The sequence below is a fragment of the Strongylocentrotus purpuratus genome, unplaced genomic scaffold, assembly GCF_000002235.5.
Source record: "Strongylocentrotus purpuratus isolate Spur 01 unplaced genomic scaffold, Spur_5.0 spur5_scaffold_16, whole genome shotgun sequence".
NCBI classification, from domain to species: Eukaryota; Metazoa; Echinodermata; class Echinoidea; order Camarodonta; family Strongylocentrotidae; genus Strongylocentrotus; species Strongylocentrotus purpuratus.
Window position 1 is genome coordinate 5,108,608 of NW_022145601.1, and position 19,545 is coordinate 5,128,152.

Consider the following 19,545-nt stretch of genomic DNA (forward strand, 5'->3'; position numbering starts at 1 on the left):
GCGGCGCTTGGTAGGTTTTGATAAATAACAAAACCTAAACGTTCAGTCAAAGCTTTGTTAAACAGAAGAGGGAAAGAGAGACTGGGAGAGAGAGAGAGATAGAGCAAAAAAAGGGGGAAGAGAGAGAGGGGGCGGTATAGAGAATATCATTTGTTGATATGAATCTAAACACAGCGTGCATTAATAATGGAATTTAAATATTTGTATCATAAAATCTATAACCAAAAACCAACAAAATGACATTCTATACCGAGAGGCTAATCTATTTTATAAATTAAAGAGTTTTTATTGCAGTCTAAGTTCCTCAATTTTTCAACCATACTTCCGCGTTTAAAATTTTAAGAGACTTTTGAAGTAGACTTTCTTACCACTTCTGAAACGTGCTCAATGCGTGAAATCTTCTCCAGGACACGCCCCGTCATCCTAAGCTCCGCCTTACTGACATCATCAATCTCCTCCGTCCAATCAGCGAGTTCGGCTGAGATGGACTCCGCCGATTGGTCCGCGCTGGGCTGCTGCGCGACGTCACTGTCAATGACGCCCTCGAGCCATTGGTAGAAAGTTGGTGAAGTAACAGCCTCTTGAGATATCGTTGTGGGAGCAGGTACAACTATAGGCGCACGAGAGAGAGACACACACACACACATACACATAGAGAGAGAGAATAAGAAAGAAAGAAAGAAAGAAAGACGCAGGGGGGGAAGAGCAAAATAATGATTAATCAACATAAAAAGGGTAAAATAACACTGACCGCTATAATTTATTATATTACCTCTCTCTCATACTCCCATGCCGAATTTCAAACTCTTTTATCACCGAGTACCAAGACACTTTTTGTGGTGGCCAATGACACAGTTAACCGCAGAGCAGAATTGGGTCGTTTAAAATAATTCTAGAACATAATTATAACGAATGAATCATGTGTATAACTCTTATACTCCATATGGAAACACCAATGAGTCTTAAATAACACTAAATTATCAGCTGTTGCCCTTTAAATGCACTTATAAAAATCCCTTTCCTTGCCAAAAATTCAAATAGTGCACTATTATCATGTGGGCTAAGAATAGCATATTTTCCTCGTATAACAAAAACAGATACAATCATTGACAGATTTTTTTTCCAGTGGAACAGAATTCACGCAAATATTTAAGTAGAGAAGTAAACTCTAATTGAACGCTCTAAATGTAATGTTTCTCCATAATATTAATTGTATGGCAAGTGGCATAGAAACTGTAAACATATGATCAGCGTTTCACGATTTTTAGGAAGCTCTGCTTTGGAGACACGGTGGCGTAACTATGGGTGAAAACGGGCACGTCCCCCATACAATGGTGAAAAGAGAGGAAAAATAAAGAGTAAAAGGTGACAAGAAAAGGTAAAAGAGAACATAATCACGGTGATAAATCTGTGCAATTTAAACGTTAGCAGTGTCCTATTCTTCAAATTATGCAAGGAAATCCGTTTACTTTCTAGACTTCACTGTCAGACACTATTGAGTAACTGGCTGATAACACACATAAAATGAGCTGTAAAGGGTATATGGGTATTTGTCCACATCAATAACCCACTTCTTTTAATGGCCAAAATTAAGCAAATTGAATCTTTGCGCAGCCCAAAACGTATGACCATTTGGTACAAGGGTTTGAAAATCAGACTTCCGGACCAAGTTCTTGAACCATGCCGCAACTGGGTAGCCCAAACGCAAGAAAATCATGATACATAGAAACGTTTACTGATATGGATGTCGATTTTTTTTAAATTTTTTTTAAATTGTTTTATTGTAGTATATAACATTTATATCGCGAATTTGGTAATTGATTTTCAAGGGAAAGTGTATAAATGCTAACAACAAACCTGCAGCCGTCGGTGAAAGCGACATCGTAGACGTAGTTGAGATTCTTTCTGAGGTGGTTGAAGGATGAGTCGAAGATGATCTCATACTAGTATCCATTGTGACGTCACAATCTATCTCGCCTTCTCGACATGGACGGGAAGTATTGGTGTAAAACTCTGTGACGACTTTGGTGTGAGAATAAAAGAAAGATGAATTAGAAAAATTATATAATTAGAAGCAGCGAGAGGGGGTAGAATAAAGGGGTGAAGCGGGAAGAAGAGACATGAAGGACGAAAGGTTGTGAAAAGAGGCGGGGAGAGGTGGAGAATGAGAAAGACAGAGTGGGCCAGAGAGGGAGAGAGAGAGAGAGAGAGAGAAAGAGAGAGAGAGAGAGAGAGAGAGAGAGAGATAGAATTAGGGGTGGGGGTGGAGAGGGTCAGGATTGAGAGAGAGGGGGGGGGGGTTACGACATTTACCCGAGCGACCATTGCTCTGCATGATCGCACCAATGTCCTACATTAACCGAATGATTAACATCAACCTGGGACCCAACATTATACCCAGTCATAACCCTAAACCTAAACCTAACCTAAAATTCCAACTACAACCCTAAAACCCGGAGTAATTGCCGCAGGAGCAATTGCCAAATCACAGGGGGGGGGGGGGTACTATAGAGGAGGGAACGATGAGGCCCACAGGAGAACATCGATGAAAGATTATCACATTTTATAGTGGGACTCATGTTTAGGACAAACGTTATATACTTTGCTGTCTACATGACTTAAAGCCCGTATGTACTAGTTTACAGGAGGGATTAGACCTCCCTGCAAGGTCACTGACAGGTGGTGTTCTCATCAAATCAGCTCTCACTTAACATAAGAAAAAGACGATCATGGAGGACCAATGGTTACCGATTAGGCATTGTTTGCTATATAGAGGGCGCAAGTAGCTACAAGTAGTGCAGTGGGAATTTAAATGTAGATAAACGGGAATGTCAAAATCAAATATTCTTTGAATGTGAAGCCTTAATTATATAAACCCAAATATTGAAAAATTGAAAAATTAAGACCTACATATTTCTGTCTCTTCCAGACAGTTGGGAGCCTGGACGCATTTCGTTCTGACGGACGCGTTTGGTCTGCTAAGTAGCTCATACGTTCCGTTTTGACCGCGTCTAAACCGCACACAGATCAACTCGGCTTGTTCACACGTAATGTTTCTCATATCCAGCTCATACTCGACGTCCGCAAAGCGGAATTCTTCCCCGTTGATCAGTGATTGGTCGGCCTGGGGTTGCGTCAGAGCCTGTTCGACCAATGACAGCCGGCTAGACGAGTCGTTGTGATCGCCCTCCTGACCACATGACCAAATCATGAGCTGCCATTGGTCGTTGCCCGTAACGTCACTGGTCAGGTTTCGGTCGTACATGATAGTGACATTGATGCGGAATAAAGTCAGATTTCCAGCTTCGATTTCAATTGATCTATCCATAGATATATCCAGGGCATTGACGACAACTCCATCTTCAGATTAAAAATGACATTAAAAACATTCAAACATGTGTCGCCCTATCTAATCAGGCTAATCAGGTAAAGATTAATGACACATTACATTGTAAACTTAAGTTATATCTAATACTTGGACTTATCCTACGATAGGTGATGTATGCCCTTTACAAATCTTGAACCAGATGTAAAATAAGAGGAAAAAACTTTTGATCTTTAGATAATATTTGTTCCCTCAATAATTTTCCTTCAACTATAACAAATTTAAAAAAGTAAATTATGTAGTGTTGTAACGTCCCTTGAGAGGCCAATGCAGGGAATGGTGAGAGCAACCAGTGGCATGAACGGTCTGCCATAGTTCAAGTCCGACTTAAGTCGATCTTAGTCTTTGTGAAACACTCCCCAGGTCTGCATCTACTGATCTCGATAAAAAGGAAACTAAATATTTGCCAGTAAGCCTGGGAAAGTTTGTGTCTCTGGCTTGATTTTGTTTGCAATAATCAAACAAACAACGCAGGAAATCAAAGAAAATCAAGCCACCACCATCATAATGTTCTCTTTTCTTCCCCGACTACTCTCGGTATAAAATAAAATCCACTTTGGATACAAAAAGCCCTGGGAAACATGAGTGTCTTTACTTCCTCTCCCTTGTATGGCTTCAAGTGGAAGAAATATCTTTATGAAGTGGCATAGCGTGGGTTCAGTCACGGGGGGGGGGGGGTGCAGTGATCGCATAAAGTGAAGGAAACGCGAGGGACTGGGGACGAGACTATGAGAAGTTGTCAAGGATAAGGATTTCAATGTTATTCTTCTCGTTTTCTTTCATTTTTGTCTCCCTTTTTACGTTCGTTCCACCCCCCCCCCCCTTTTTTCCTTTTTTTTTTGGGGGGGGGGCGTGCATCTTGGTTCTACGCCACTTCAGGGATGTCAGGAAACCAATGTTCTCGAACCATTTTACAACCGGAAATCAATAATAATACCATCAAGTTGATGGGTAAAGGCTATAGTCAGACTAATAATACGTAATTTGGCAGGAATATCCAAGCATCAATTAATTCTAATTTTCCCCGAAAATGAAAGGACCTAGACAAGTTTGATATACATTCGGGACAGGGTGGTTGTGTTGTAAGAACAGAAAATGCATAAGTCATTGGAACTTTTGAACGAGATGATAATTATTATATTTTGTGTTGAAACAATTTTGTATTTAATGTCCTTCTGTCTAGCATATATACAAAACGTGGGTAAATCACAAGAAAATAGTTTTCCATATCCTCACTTTTACTTCCGTGTAAGTCAAATAAGCAAGTATCCAACGAAAGGGTAATAAAGATAAAAGAAGGAGAGATAGAATGAGTTATATCAAAGGAGAGTTTGTTGACCAGAAATTCAAAATTATTGAAGGGGTGAACCCTTTAACCAAAAAAGTGCGAGATATTGCTCTCTATAAGCCATTCGTTGCCCCCTCCCCCTCCCCAATACATGTTATAATAATAATAATAACAAACAGATGATTACAAAATAAGAGAGAGAGAGAAAGAGAGAGAGAGGGAGGAGGGGAGAAAAAAATCACGGTGTCTTCGGTCCTACCTTTACAAGACGGTCCAGGAATGCAGGTTTGAAGCTCGGCTGTCGAGGTGAAGCTGGTGGAATTTTTCCTGAGCAGCGATGCACAGATAAACCGAGCTCCCTGGCCGCAGGACGCCCGACGGAGATCGAGCTTGTACTCGACCACCGGATGGAAGACCAGTGGGAAGCCAGGATGGAAGGATTGGGTTCTCTGGTCGACGTTGAGGACCTGCATGGTGTCGGGATTGAGACGGATGTGTGTTATTCTATGCTGGTTTAGTTTGTATCGTTTATAATAAGCTTTCAATGTCCTTCCGTATAATTATGCAGATGTAATACATAGCTTAGTGTTTGAATCTTACTTTTTCGTCCTTTCTCTCATTTTCCCCCTACACATCTACCACATTTACAATAAATAAGTGTGCTGTTCTTTCTTTAACCTCTCACTCTCACTCCCTTTCTTTCTCCCTCTCTTTCCTATTTCTATCCCGCCCTCTCTTGATATGTTTATTGTACATTTATCTTATGACACCGACAAATTCTACATAATTCATTACAACAATAACGTTTTGCAAAATTAATTCAACTTTAAAAGTATTTTCAAGATGAATTATTTACAAATATGAAGGTTAGCTTCAACCAAAAAATCATTTAAAAACAAATTATGAGCTTCCGGACAATATTTTATAATATCTGAGTTTTGAAAATGTAAGCGATTATCATTTTCAACTAACTAACTGAAAGGGTCTTATATCTATGGCGTTGCTAACATGGCTTCTAAACGTAATGATCCCTATTCATAATTAAGTGTTTGTAATATACCCCCGTTTACTAATGAATTTCAATTTGTGCATGCTTCTCTCCCAAAGCCCTTTGTAAACATTACTTGTTGCTATACCGGGCAAGCCTCTAGCTAGCTTTTTAGTCGTCCAGAGAAAATATATTCAAAATGTAGTAAACAGTTCCATTGAATCTGTGGGTACAGATATAATCTGAACACAACGGTATAGGGGCATTTTTATGACATTCCGCCGCCCCCCCCCCCTGAAAAGAAATTCTTCCATCTTCGTCTTGTTACCTCCCTCTGAAGTCAGGCAATGTATCCTGCTCTGATAATTTAATAGACGATTAAACAAATATTCGTTGGCTGCCCAAAGAAGGCCCATGTGACAAAATTCATTCTAAGATTTGATCCACAAATTTAATGTGATTTCCTGACACAGTGAGATTTATCCCTGCTACCCTTAACACCTCTTTTCGTATTAAATTCGACATCGAATTTATCTAAAATACAAACTTAAAAATAGGCCCCGATTGATAAAACGGTTTTAAGCTCTTCTCAATAACATCAATTTCATTTTTCGACGATCGGGCATGATTGCGCAATTTCACGAATTTATACGCGATCAAAATACTGTCTTGTCCCCATCCGGTGTACATTACATCTCTCGTAATATTATACGGACAAACTTTTCCCTGTCGGTGTGTCTATGCTCAAATGTCGTTACATAGACATGTCGAAAACATTTATAGTTTCACTTTGGTGCACTTATATTACTTTCTCACGGATATGATCATGTTGGTAACGATATTATTTAGCGGGGTTATCGAAAGGGGGGAGGAGACACGGGCAGTTGCTCTCAAGTGTACACCATTATGTAGTAAACAACAACAACCCCCCCCCCCCCCCAACCCATACCCTTGGAGTTGGACTGACGGCGCCTGCATTTTTTCTAGAACAATAATTATTGTTGCATTGGTTTGGGGTAGGGTGCATGGCTTAATTTGTAATTGTAAAGGTGTTATTAGACTTTTAAAACATGTTGACATTTTTATGAATCTGTTATAATTATGGCTCAAATTTTACATCATTATATAATTTATTGTTTTTAATTTTAGCAGCTGGTTGGCCTTTCGAAAATAATATCATAGCTTTTAATTAGTGTTCAAGTAATACTATCTTCCCCATTTTAAATCACGTCGATCATGGCTATACGAATAATTTGTGTTTTCATTCAATATTTGAGAAAATCCATTTGCGACAATATAGCCCTTTGGACGAACAAATTGTATACTACTATGCCATCTGATAGGCTATATTTACTCCTTTGAAAAAGATTATAATAATTTCACATATCAAAAAGAAGGGTATCTCATTTAGTATAAAATCTGACCTTTCACGAAGTCTTGTAAAACAATACATGAACAGAACAAAAAAATGAACATTTTACAAAATCAAACAACGACAACATCATCATCAACAAAACATTATAATTAAAGATATATTTAGCGCGCTAAAATATTAGAGCATGATGAAGCTCATATCGAATCATCTTATCAGTGTCTATGATACGGGCTGATAACACTCGGAACTCATGTCCGGATTAAATAATTAACGTTAAACATCATCAGAGTTTCCGTAGTGTAGTGGTTATCACGTGAGTCTAACACACTCAAGGTCCCCGGTTCGAGCCCGGGCGGAAACTATTTTTTTTGTTTCGGTAACAAATAGGGGGAAATAGTTCGGCGCTTACTTATGAGCATTCTTTAGTTAATATTTATACATTTACCTTACTTTTAATACCAACTGTACCTGCCCTTTCTCCTCAAGAAGTTTTATTCTCCCTTCTTCCTAAATCATATACTGATATATTAATTTGTCTCCCTCTTCATTCTACCACAAAATTTCTCTCTACTTCTTGTAATAATAATAATAATAATAATAATAATAATAATAATATCCTAATAGTCCACTCCAAATTTTATTAAACCGAAACGGAAATTCTTTTTGCCCATTTGATCGTGAGCCCGGCAGCCACTGAGCAGCGCCAGATAATGATGAAATGATGAAATGCGACTAGGAACAACTCAACGACAGAGAGTCAGGGACTAAAGGATGTGATATCTGAGATCAGTTAATCGGAAAAGAAAGGTAATCCATTTCGCTCAATTAAATCAACATACATCAGGTGCGAATGATTGGCTACACGTACTATATATCCGCGCAAAATCAGAAACCTATAATTACGGGAAATTGACAATGAATTTATTTTTGGCGCGAACAATACAATGAGTACGTCATCCACAAATGAAAACCATACCTCTCCGTTAATACCACCCCCTAATAGTAAAAACTGTCAAGATTAATCAAAAATTGACAAACGGGAAATGTTTAATCAAATCAAAGCATGAGTAATGTTCACACGACTGTAAGTTAACTTTAAGTTAAGGTTGTGATTTTAAACGTCGAAGTTATCTTGCAGTTAGGGACCGTGCGGACGCAGTCGTCGTTACAAATATCTGAATTTCATCCGAATTTATAAACCGCGAGCGATCTTGAAGCCCCACTGTCCTATTTGTAGCTACTTACTCCCTCTATATAGAAAACATTGCCTAATCGGAGACAATTAGTCCCCCATTATCCTTTTTTTTTTCTTATGTTAATTGAGAGCTGAGTTGATGAGATAGCCACCTGTCATTAACCATACTGTGTGGTCTAATCCCTCCCGGCCAAATTAGTACAGCCGGCCTTTAAAGTTAGCGCGATAACTACAAGCAGCGGATGTCCTCACTCGAAGTTATGTGTCGTGTGGACACAATCAGCTTCGAGGTTACGCTAGCTTAAAGTTAAAATGACTGATTACTCTTAAGGTTCAAAACATGGAGTACTCGTTGTGTCGGTCTTGTGTGAACCTCGTCGTTGTTAGTGGATCAAGGTTTCCTAAACTTGAAATTTAAAACTACGTCGATCCCGGGTGAACCTAGCCATTGTTATGAGTATCAAAATGGATTTTGGAGAAAGCGGTGGACAAAATGGCCGTTTGGAAAATCCCGATAGTGACACCTGTTCTGCCTAGTCCAAGAGAGGATTTAGGAATTGAAAAGGTGTATTCTGATTCATGGCAGGCTTAAATCATCATGGCCCGACCGAATTTAGTTCATCACGTCGGTGGCTTGTGTACAGGTCTATAAATATATCCATTCTATATATTGTATTTTCGGGTCGAAAATCCATTTAATTGGAATTATTGTGCAGGTCAGCGATGGTAATTGGGACCGTATGGTATACAACTGTACTTTTGTGTATAAGTACTATATACATCATGCACATGTCGAAAGTTAAAACCTCTCACAAATATTTTCATTTCATAAAACACAATTCGTTAAAGGTACTATGTCCCTTTTGCAGCCAACCTCAAATGTTGTAGAACTTTGCAGGAATTATGAATATGTCATGTATGTCCTATCTCTGAAATTTAAACGTTAGCAGTGTCCTCATATTCAAATTATGCAAGGAAACCCGTTTACTTGCTAGACTTCACTGTCAGACACTATTGAATGACTGACTGGCTTTTTTTTCTTCTTTGGTAATAACCCCGGCCCCCCCCCCCCCCCCCACTCAGTGTTATTTAGGGTACGCATATGCTCGTTCCCTATTTTTTAAAGCACCCCCTATCTGAGGACTGCCAACATTTTCGAACCCCCCTTTCGCGGGTTTTTCGCGGCCTTTTCCTGCTTTGGAGACCCCCCTAAATCAGGAAAAATGCTCAATGTACCCCCTAAATTCGGAATAATTTCCCAGGAGTCCAAAGAGATGAGAAAAAAGAAGAAGAAACACCCCTTTTTTGAAGAAATCTCCGGGTGAAAGTCAAATACACCCCTTTTTTTACAATTCTCGGGCCGGACTTTGTCGCACGAAAAGTACCCCTTTACCGGACATTTTGGCAACACGCATGCGGTCATTCCGACCCCTGAGTGGGGGGGGGGGGGGCCGGGGTAATAACATACATGAAAAGAGTTGTAAAGGGTACATGAGCATTTGTCTACATCAATAACCCACTTCTTGTGGTGGCCAAGATTAAACTGATTGAATCTTTGCGCAGCATAAAACGTATGACCAAGGCGGTACAATTTATTGTCTGACAATCAAGACTATTACTTTTGGGCTCTATAGCCCTAAAGTCGATTTGACAACTAATAGTCGTTATTTTCCCACTTGAAGACATTTTCAAGCCCCACGTTTTTTAGGGAAGTTCAAAATTAGTATTATCTTTCAAATGTAGTTGGAATTTAACTTTTTCATTTTTTTGGCCTGCAAATGGGACATAGTACCTTTAAGGGATAATTTGTACAATATAATTCCGATCATGGAGATATATATATTTATAATAAAGCATGTACTGAAAGCCTATTAGAAAAATATGACTAGCTGAGGCACGCTTCTTTACGTCCAACGTTTACTTGAAAGATTGATGTTTTGCCTTATATTTAAAGCCCTTACAACAATATTATTATGGAAATTTGGTCCACGTGTTGGCTTATTATAATTAGAAAAAAATAATCCGTAGAAATCCCCCGCTTTAGACAGTCAACTATGCAAAAAATAATATTTCGGAAGACGAATCCTCCTTTTTTCAAATTAACTCCCTGATAGGACGACACTGTATATTGCCAATCATTGAAAGTCTAATTGTATTGTACATATCGTATAGGCTGCAGGGATTTTGTTTTTCCTTTCATGTTTTTTGATTGACCAGCAAATGTGTTATTTGACAATTTTAGTGGTATAAATTAAGCGATGTGAAACACCTGTTCATTTGTAAGAGCGCTATATTTTAAAATATGATGAAAAACAAAGGTAGGGTGATGATAGAGATGGCAGTGGTGGTGGTGGTTGATGACGGTGATGATGAGGATGATCATGATCATGATGTGGATGATGATGATAATGATGATGATGGTGAAGATGATGATGGTGATTGATGACGGTGATGATGATGATTATGGTAATGGAGATGATGGAGATGGTGATGGTGATGATGATGATAACGAGATGATGATGATGGTGGTGGTGGTGGTGGTGGTGATGATGATGAAGGAAAAGTTATATCGTGATGATTATGATGTTGATGATAATGATGATGATGGTGGTGATGATGGTGATAAACATTGATCATAATAATAAAAACGTGATGTTGATAACGATGATAATGACAATGCGGAGTGCTTTAGCTTCTTTGTTAGAAATGAAACTGAAACGAAAGCCTACATGAGATTCATAGCAAAAATATCCGACCTCTAAGCCCTCCACTCCAAAGCCACCTACAATAGGGACTTTTAGATTCTGCACGACGAGAACGTGGACTGCCCTTTTAAGGCAATGTGACGTCACTGCCAGTGCCTTAAAAGGACGTCACATTGAGTTAAAAGGGGAGTCCACGTTCTCCGTCGTGCAAATCTAAAAGTCCCTAATATAAAAGATAAACTAACCTGTCCTTGAAATGATATTTGTGTTCCGTTCCATTCTAGCTCACTACTCCCCCACATTGAAAGCTTCCACTGAATATCTGTGACGTTTTCAGGAGCTGTTGTCTGATTGGACGAAACCGAAACTGAAACGTTCAACTTGAGCGGGTTTAAGAGGCCGAGAACGACCACCGCTGGCGGCAGCATTGCGATGTCGAGACGCTCTAGCGTGACACCTATGTTAATGGATTGAGAAGACAAATGAGAAGTGATTAGAGACTTCAGAGGTATGATATAAGGGGCGGACGCAGGATTTTGTTTGGAGAGGGGGACAAAAGAAGAAAAAAGAGAAATTTTTAACTTCCAAATGAGGGGAGGAGGTTATTAAACTCTCCCGGTGTCTTTTGGGGTCAAACTTTAGGGGTACAGTATGTGTAGACTTATGTGCCCACTTAAACCCTCCCCCCCCCCCCCGATCCGCATTTATTATGGTTCATATTCGAGCATACATTAGTGTGATTTGCATTTGTCTTTGAATTGGATAATATATATATACCAAACATGCTTACTTATGAAAATAGTCTATAATTATGCATATGTATGTACCCCTTATAATGGAATGCTATAAAAATGAAAATATATTGTACATCTATCGTATATTCATACAGTTTATTTCATAGATATTTAAAAAGTTATTGTATATTTATGTTTTATGATTATTAATAGAATTATATACAGTATACATAATTGGGTTGAACACTTTGAAAATATATCTCTCCACTGGGGCTAGTGGCTCTTTATTAAAATAATAATATACATGTAATAATATCAGCAGAAAGGGTCTTAAAATGAAATCAATGATGAGGGAATCTCTGGTCCCAAATACAGAACAGAGCGCATAGTCAATGTGAGTGATGTCTAGAAAAAATATATAACGAAATATATGTTATAAACTGTTTTATAAAACAGCTTTAAACAAAGAAGATCATTGACAATAAATCTGAAATCTAAAATTAACAAGTATGGTCGAAACGAGACCTCCATCAAAGAACTTCATTAAATAATACACGAAAGCCCTATGTTATTTCAACGTCCGCGGTGTTCTTTATTATGATGTAAATTATAGCACACAGTCTCCCATTAATATGACTAGATTACAGTGACATATTTAATAGGTCTATCTCACCTTTCGTGCTCAGATATAGAATTTCAATATATTTTGTTTAAATTCAAAGGCGGTCTGTGCATTTTATTGCCTTATTTTCACGTAATAAACCATACATCGTGTAATAATGAAACCGACTATAACCTAGCTTTACAATGTCTTTGAAATCTGATTCTTCAAAAAAGTAGTAAATGTCTTAAATGATCTCGGCATTAACAGATGGAATATGTAACATGAGAAACCAACAGATGGCCAATGTAGAGACAGAGTCGTCACTCTCGGCTTGGGGGGGGGGGGGGGGTATATAACTTATGTTTCCTTTGCGTATGTGGTGTTTCATAAAGCTTTTCGTAAAGTTACGCATGACTTTACGAACAACTTGAATATGAAGTGCCAGATAGGATGTCCAAAGTTTTTCCTGATGTTTTAATAAATTGTGACTATATTTCCAATAACCTAAATTGAATTATGGCAAAAAATAAACTTTGCATTACAAATATTTGTTATAATAAGAAATGATAATCTATATCTGCAAAGTTCAACTTTAGTCGATGCAGTTTAACAATTATTTGAGCACCCCATTTTGCTAGTCATATTTAAGTCATTCGTAAAGTCATGCGTAACTTTACGAACAGCTTTATGAAACACCCCCAAGGAGTATATTTTATCAGAGGTAAGGGCAGGGGGCAATTTCACCAAAAAATTTCGGAACAAATTTCCAATTATGTCTTTTACCCAACCCCTAGGTGGCTTGACATCGTGGTATGTTTTAATGAATTACATCGTATTGGTTATTAGAGTATTCAACGAGATGGTTGGATTCTGGTAGTGGTGAAAACTAATTGTTGGCTTCTTATTTCCTTTTTTTTTCCCCTGAGAAAATAAAGTAGTAGTCGCTGTCAGATGAAAAAGTTTGCTATACATTCTTGAAATGGTCTCATATTTCAAACTTGACGATAAAGAGCTCACAAGGTTGTGCCACATCGTGTCAATATACATTCACAAATTACATAACCAGCACTCAACGTGGGCACGAGAAAGAGATGCCTGTCTGGAGCTATCCCGAACATTACTTTTTTTCGAGAATTCTTCGAAAAAACCATGCATATACCTAAATGCTTCTTGGAGATAATTTGGGTTGTTGAGGGAAAGTGGGAGTAACCTGTAAAGATTGATACCAATTTAATGAATGCATATATAGTGGAGAGAAGTGTTTATGTGATACTATAGGGACAATGGACATTGATTAATGACACTTAATGACAACTTTCAGTATCTGTTCACGAACGATACGAGAGGTTCACATACTACCGTGGGACAATAAGAGTGTTTGTTGAATTTTTTTTTAAAGGCATGGCGGTTGGTCTATTTTCATAGGAGGGGACAAATGTATTTATAATTTGAAATAATAAAAGAAACAACATTTTACTGTAGCTGTCTTCTGAATGTAACAGTTGGCTGCCGGAAATCAGAAATTGTCATTCTAACAAACCAGTTATTGAAGTCAGAAGACCGGTCAAAATGATGGTCCAACTTAAAACTACAACAATTGAAGGAGATACAAAATAGAATAGGTAAGATAGTGATTATAGTTAAACACCTCATAGGATACACAGTTGCATGCTGAATACGAAATGTAATAGACTCATCGTTTCTTATCATCTCACTAATCGATAACAGCACATACAGAAATATTGGTGTGATATTGAGAATGTGAGCTGACATTTTTCTCATGGATATTTTGTGATTTTGTTTTCCTTTAATCCATTGAACTTTCTTTGTAACATTGACAAAGATCACAACCTGTATCAGGACATTTACCCCCTGGACAATCACCCTCCGGAAAATTACTCCCCGGAAAACTACCCCCAAGGAAATAACCCCCAGAAAAATACCCCCCCCCCCCCTCCTAAGGACAACCACCCCCTCCCTGAGTACCATTACCCCCGGAAAAATTACCCCAAGGACAATTACCCCCAACCCCTGTTCATTAATGGGGAAGCCTACCATAATAATAAATTGGTTTTAATAAAAGATGAGGTTTGCGGGGGGGGGGGGTAATTTTCCTCGGGGAGGGGGGGGGCTAATCGTCCTCGGGGGGGGGGGGTTGTCCTCGGGGGTAGTTTTCCAGGGGGTACTTGTCCATGGTCCCGCTGGCAATTGCCCGGTGTGATTGTTCCAGGGGTGACTTGTCCTAGAGTTGTTTCATAAGAGTAAGTTAGAATTTCTTAAGTGGTTCTATGTTATCCACCTTATCGATTACGAAAAACATGCATAATTTCCGTTATAAAGCATACACCCCTAATGTTCGCCTTTCATTTTAAAGATAGGAAATATTTTAAGGGTATATTTAATTGAGATACCAGATCCACACCGGAAAGCATTGTGCTAGAGATAACATTTGTCTCAGTTTGACAAGCCACGGGAAACGTAATTAAGAAGACAAAACAATACATTGAAAATGAACTGTTTTTATGCATAGTATTCCCCGCATTTAACCTTAATGTACACAGTTTGAAATGAAAATATTTCGTTCTAGGTATTCTACATTGGAATTTGCAAGTATATTATGTATCGTCTGTTCAACATAGATATAACACGAATAACGCACTTCTGGCTCAATGGTTGTGTAAGGTATGAATAAAAATAGCGCAATTTGAAATAACATTGATTAACAGATTATTTATTCCACTATTCTTCCAATTTTGCATTCCAAAACTTTACTTATTCGTTTTTTTTTAGCATAAAGCACACATGTTGTGTAGAGATGGTGGATGATACGTAACATACGTAACGAATTGATGACAACCACACTTTATCGAAATAAAGAGTCAGAATTTACATTTGCTCCCTTTGCCGATCGCAAAATATGTGTAAAGAGAACGTTTGGATTCGGATAAGAGATGTCACCCCGTCAAAATATTTATTGTGGTCGTAGTATTATGATCATGAGTCACATATATATATTGTGTCCATCATATTCTCATTATCTTCTTATAAAAATATTAGTTGATTTTCTATTGTAGTTACGCATTCAAGTTACCAAAATTACGTTTGCGATGGTTTGTATGAGAGCAAAATAGATTCAGATAGATTTCTTAGTTTTCTCGTTATTAATTAATACTCCTTTTAAAGACAAATAGGCCTATATCCCAAGGATTATACAAGCATCTAGACCAGGGTAAAATGTCAAATAAGGAAAGACACTTTCATGACCTTCTGACTATTGTGCGGATAAACGGGATGGGGAGGACACAACAAGCCAAGTACCCCTTTTAGAACCCAGATGGTATTCCTAAGGTTCAAAAGGAAAAAATATGTAAATATATAAATATATATATACAAATATATAAAATATATAAAAATATTTTTAAAAATATAATATAATTTGTGTAGGCCTATCTCCTTTCAATAAACTCAATAGATAACTGGACATTACTTGTGATATTCATTTTTGTTTATTTTCTGCTTGTCACGAATTGTTCGGATTTGTCCACCCTTTTTCAGAATCCTGGACCTCCCAATATATACAATTTTCACAACAATTCAGACAAATAAAACTGTTCCAATATATGTTGTTTATCGTAAAACAAGGAGGGGTGCTATTTCTCCTCATACTGTCGTTTGCTTCCAAATTAACATTTATTCTCGCAGCAATAAATGTCGGTAAACATGGTTTAACATGATTTATACTCTGTTTATAGTTTATAAATATTATATCCGACCCAGGAGCTAATCCAACCTCCTTGACTTGACTTCATAGGTTGACCAGTGTGTATGCTGCAGCCGCATTTGATGTATTAGAAATTTATCTTTACTAATAAAGGAAACCCGAGTAGAGCGAGAGAAAATCTGTAAATATATGGCATCTAGTAAAACCTTACACTTTCAATATCATGATGTAATAATCATGAAGAAGTACTGTGGCGCGTTGAAAGGGGCCCTTGTCTCTCATATAAAAGGTCATATAAAAGGTCATGGGTTCGATCCTTGCTGGGTCCTTACATCCTTGGATAAAAGCACTGTTTCGACATTTGTCCCTCTCTACCCAGGTGTACATGTATGTAATTGGTATCTGCAATTCAGGGGTAATAGTAATAACAGGACCCTAAGGAAGAACAGTATCATTTATACTGATTATGCTGACGATGAGGCTTAATTCCCTTGGAAAATAGAGAGTTAACAACATTTTAATCAAAATATAAGGTCTATGTGAAGCTAGGAGCTAGGAACTGGTAACTGCTCGACAATCGGATAAGTGCAGTGGACGGAAATACAACATTCGAATCTAGTTCCATGATTTGCCGTAAATTTGAGGAAAACAATCCCCGTCACCTATACTGGAAGACTATCAACAAATGTCATCTGATGTCAAATGTTGTATCATATGTGCATCATTGACTGTAAACCTAACTGATCAATTCTCATCATTCTTTTCTTACGGAGCAGTAGAATCAGAAATCATTTCATGAAATATATTTCTTCAATCTCGCACTTTACAAAAGCTCACGACATATGACTCCATCATACAAATGAAGTACTTCCGTGAAGTAAATGTTGATTTTTGATGAAACGCCAACCAAAATATTTCCAATTGGAAGCGCTATGATAATACCACTTCAGAGTTTAGCCTATAAGAAAAGCATGGCTCTAACTTGTCATTTGTATGCAAAGTAGTGTTCATAATAATTTGTGTATAGGCTCGCGATGCGGGAGCTACTCCCACCCCTGAACATTTTTTTAGGGGGAAATGGGGGTGGGGGTGGGAGTCGTCTCCCCGTATTCGGTATTCGGTAACGTCATTTGGGTCTACTTGTAATTTGTATGAACCACTTCTTATGTTCCTAAGCAAATAGCATTTGCACCATTAGAAAAAGTATATTTGGTATTTGTCAGAGAAGTCAACCCCTAGCGAAACTTATGCTTATATGCCCATTGCTGTATGTGATTTTAAAGGTGCATTCACCTCAAGTGAGGACGGAAACACGATTTTAAATTTGAGAGGTTTCTGAGTGAAAAAACAAGGAAATCCTGGGGTGAGAAACCTTCTTCTTCTTTTTCTACTTCTTCCTTGTTCTTCGTGTTCTTCTTGTTCTGCTTGTCTCCTCCTCTTATTCCTCATCCTCCTCCTTCTTCTTCTTCTTCTTCTTCTTCTTCTTCTTCTTCTTCTTCTTCTTCTTCTTCTTCCTCTTCTTCTTCTTCTTCGCTGTAGTAGTAAGGATTCCTTGCTCATTAGAGAATTCAGATCGATGGAGGTCTATCTTTGCCAAGATGTAAACAAATGGACGTTTAAGTTCAATGTTATTGTAAACAATACTTGAAGAAAGGGCCGTGAACTCGCTTAAAAACCCAATTTATGAACTTGAATTTCACCAATGACATTGTTTCAAAACATGAACTACCTCGGTACTGAGTATAATGGCAACTGTGCGTGTATTTTAGTTAAACACTTAGAAGGCTCTTTGAAACGTGTGTTTTACATTTTAATATCAACAATAATAAATAAATCCTTCCACAAGGCCAGAAATTAAGCTCTGTCAAAAATTTCGAGAACAAAAATTGGGGCAAATATTAATTTGGCTTTAAATTAAAAACCAGATAAGCAATGAATGCCAATCCCCAGTAACGGAACTAAACCGCATGTTCCATATGTGGTTTCAGGATAGGAAACATATAAAGAAACTGTTCCCATGCATGCTTTGTAAAGATTCTCTAAAACTAGCAAAAAATACTTGAGAATCGTTTGTCTGATTAATTGGTTTAGGTTTTGTATTTACAGTTTGCTGCATTCACCACTGGGATGAATAAAGCGAGTGTTCATCCTGTAATTTTAGAAACATAATCCTCGTCCCATTTAAACGGTCATCTAAAGGTACTATGTCCCTTTTGCAGCCAACATCAAATTATGTCGGATTTTGCAGGAATTATGAATATGTCATGTATGTCCTATATGTGAAATTTAAGCATTAGCAGTGTCCTAGTATTCAAATTATGCAAGGAAACTCGTTTACTTCTAGACTTCCCTGTCAGACTCTATTGAGTGACTGACTGACATCTTTTTTTCTTTGGTAATAACATAGACAGACATACAATGAGTTGTATTAAGTACATGAGCATTTGTCTACATCAATAACCTACTACTTGTAATGGCTAAAATTAAACTGATTGAATCTTTGTGCAGCACGAAACGTACGCCCATTCTGTACAAGGGTATATGAAATCAGAATATTACTTAGGTAAATTTTCATAAATGAATGATACACGACCATAAAAACTAAAACAACAACAACGCAATCACCTGTGTCGATTCGACAACTAATGGTCGTATTTTCCCACAAAAAGCCATTTTCAAACCCTTTCGTTTTGAGGGAAGTTCTAAATAAGCATTGTCTTTCAAATGCCGTTGGAATTTAACCTTTTCATTTGTTTGACCTGCAAATGGGACATAGTACCTTTCTCACTGAAATTATACCAATGTAGGATATTCTTATATAAAATTGAAATACACCTTTTGAATTGGTCAATTGGAAAACTTGCAATTGGATACAACTTTGAGTTCAATGTGCTACCCATCATCAGTCTATCGGCGGTAGTATGGCAACACGGATCTTGTTACTTCAAATAAACACATTAACTAATTTCCTTGTTAATAGAAGAGCTATCACAAACTTGAGATTGAATAGGGAACCACAGCAAGTGGTCTCAATGACTGAATGATTTATTTATGCATTGCGTATTTTATAGGGCTATCACATCTTAGTGTCGAGTTTCTTTGAAGGAATGCAGAAACACATAATTTTACAAAGAAACAGGATTTTAAAAAAGGAACATTTAGAATTTGTAAATTTAAAATTACTTTGCTATCCTTGTGTATGGGTGAAAATTCCATCGGCGTATCGATCATGTCGATATAGTGCTCGTCATCTCTGCCATTTGTTCGAACAAAGAATATGACTAAAAATCAAGTCTCCTTTCAAAAGTCTCCTCTAAAAAAGTATGATCTCTTCTTTATTTGGGGGCATGATTATAAAAACATGCTATTCAAAATATTCATTGAGCGCCACCCCACTATGCAGAGGACAAGTATGAATAAATTATAAACTACCATTCATCGAGGGAACTTAGGAAAGAAAGGGAAATTTTCTGAACATGAAAGTAATGTGTACAAGAAATAAATAGGAATCAACAAGTTTCCACTCATTAAACCTAAGTCACTTACACCC

The 19,545-nt window shown here is 37.6% G+C and overlaps 1 protein-coding gene and 1 non-coding gene across 2 annotated transcripts in view; one reads left to right on the plus strand and one right to left on the minus strand.

The window, feature by feature from the left end:
• Positions 1-19,545, minus strand: part of LOC100889951 (adhesion G protein-coupled receptor L4) — a 38,284-nt gene that overhangs the window by 17,601 nt on the left and 1,138 nt on the right. Inside the window, exons 2-6 of the mRNA XM_030986587.1 lie at positions 11,182-11,393; positions 4,933-5,140; positions 2,911-3,360; positions 1,858-2,022; positions 369-610 (exon numbers count right to left, since the gene is read on the minus strand). Of these exons, the coding sequence (XP_030842447.1) occupies positions 369-610; positions 1,858-2,022; positions 2,911-3,360; positions 4,933-5,140; positions 11,182-11,393 (1,277 nt within the window). The remainder of the gene's footprint in view (positions 1-368; positions 611-1,857; positions 2,023-2,910; positions 3,361-4,932; positions 5,141-11,181; positions 11,394-19,545) is intronic.
• On the plus strand, positions 7,325-7,397 carry TRNAV-AAC. The gene has a single exon. It is a non-coding gene; the product is annotated as a tRNA-Val (tRNA).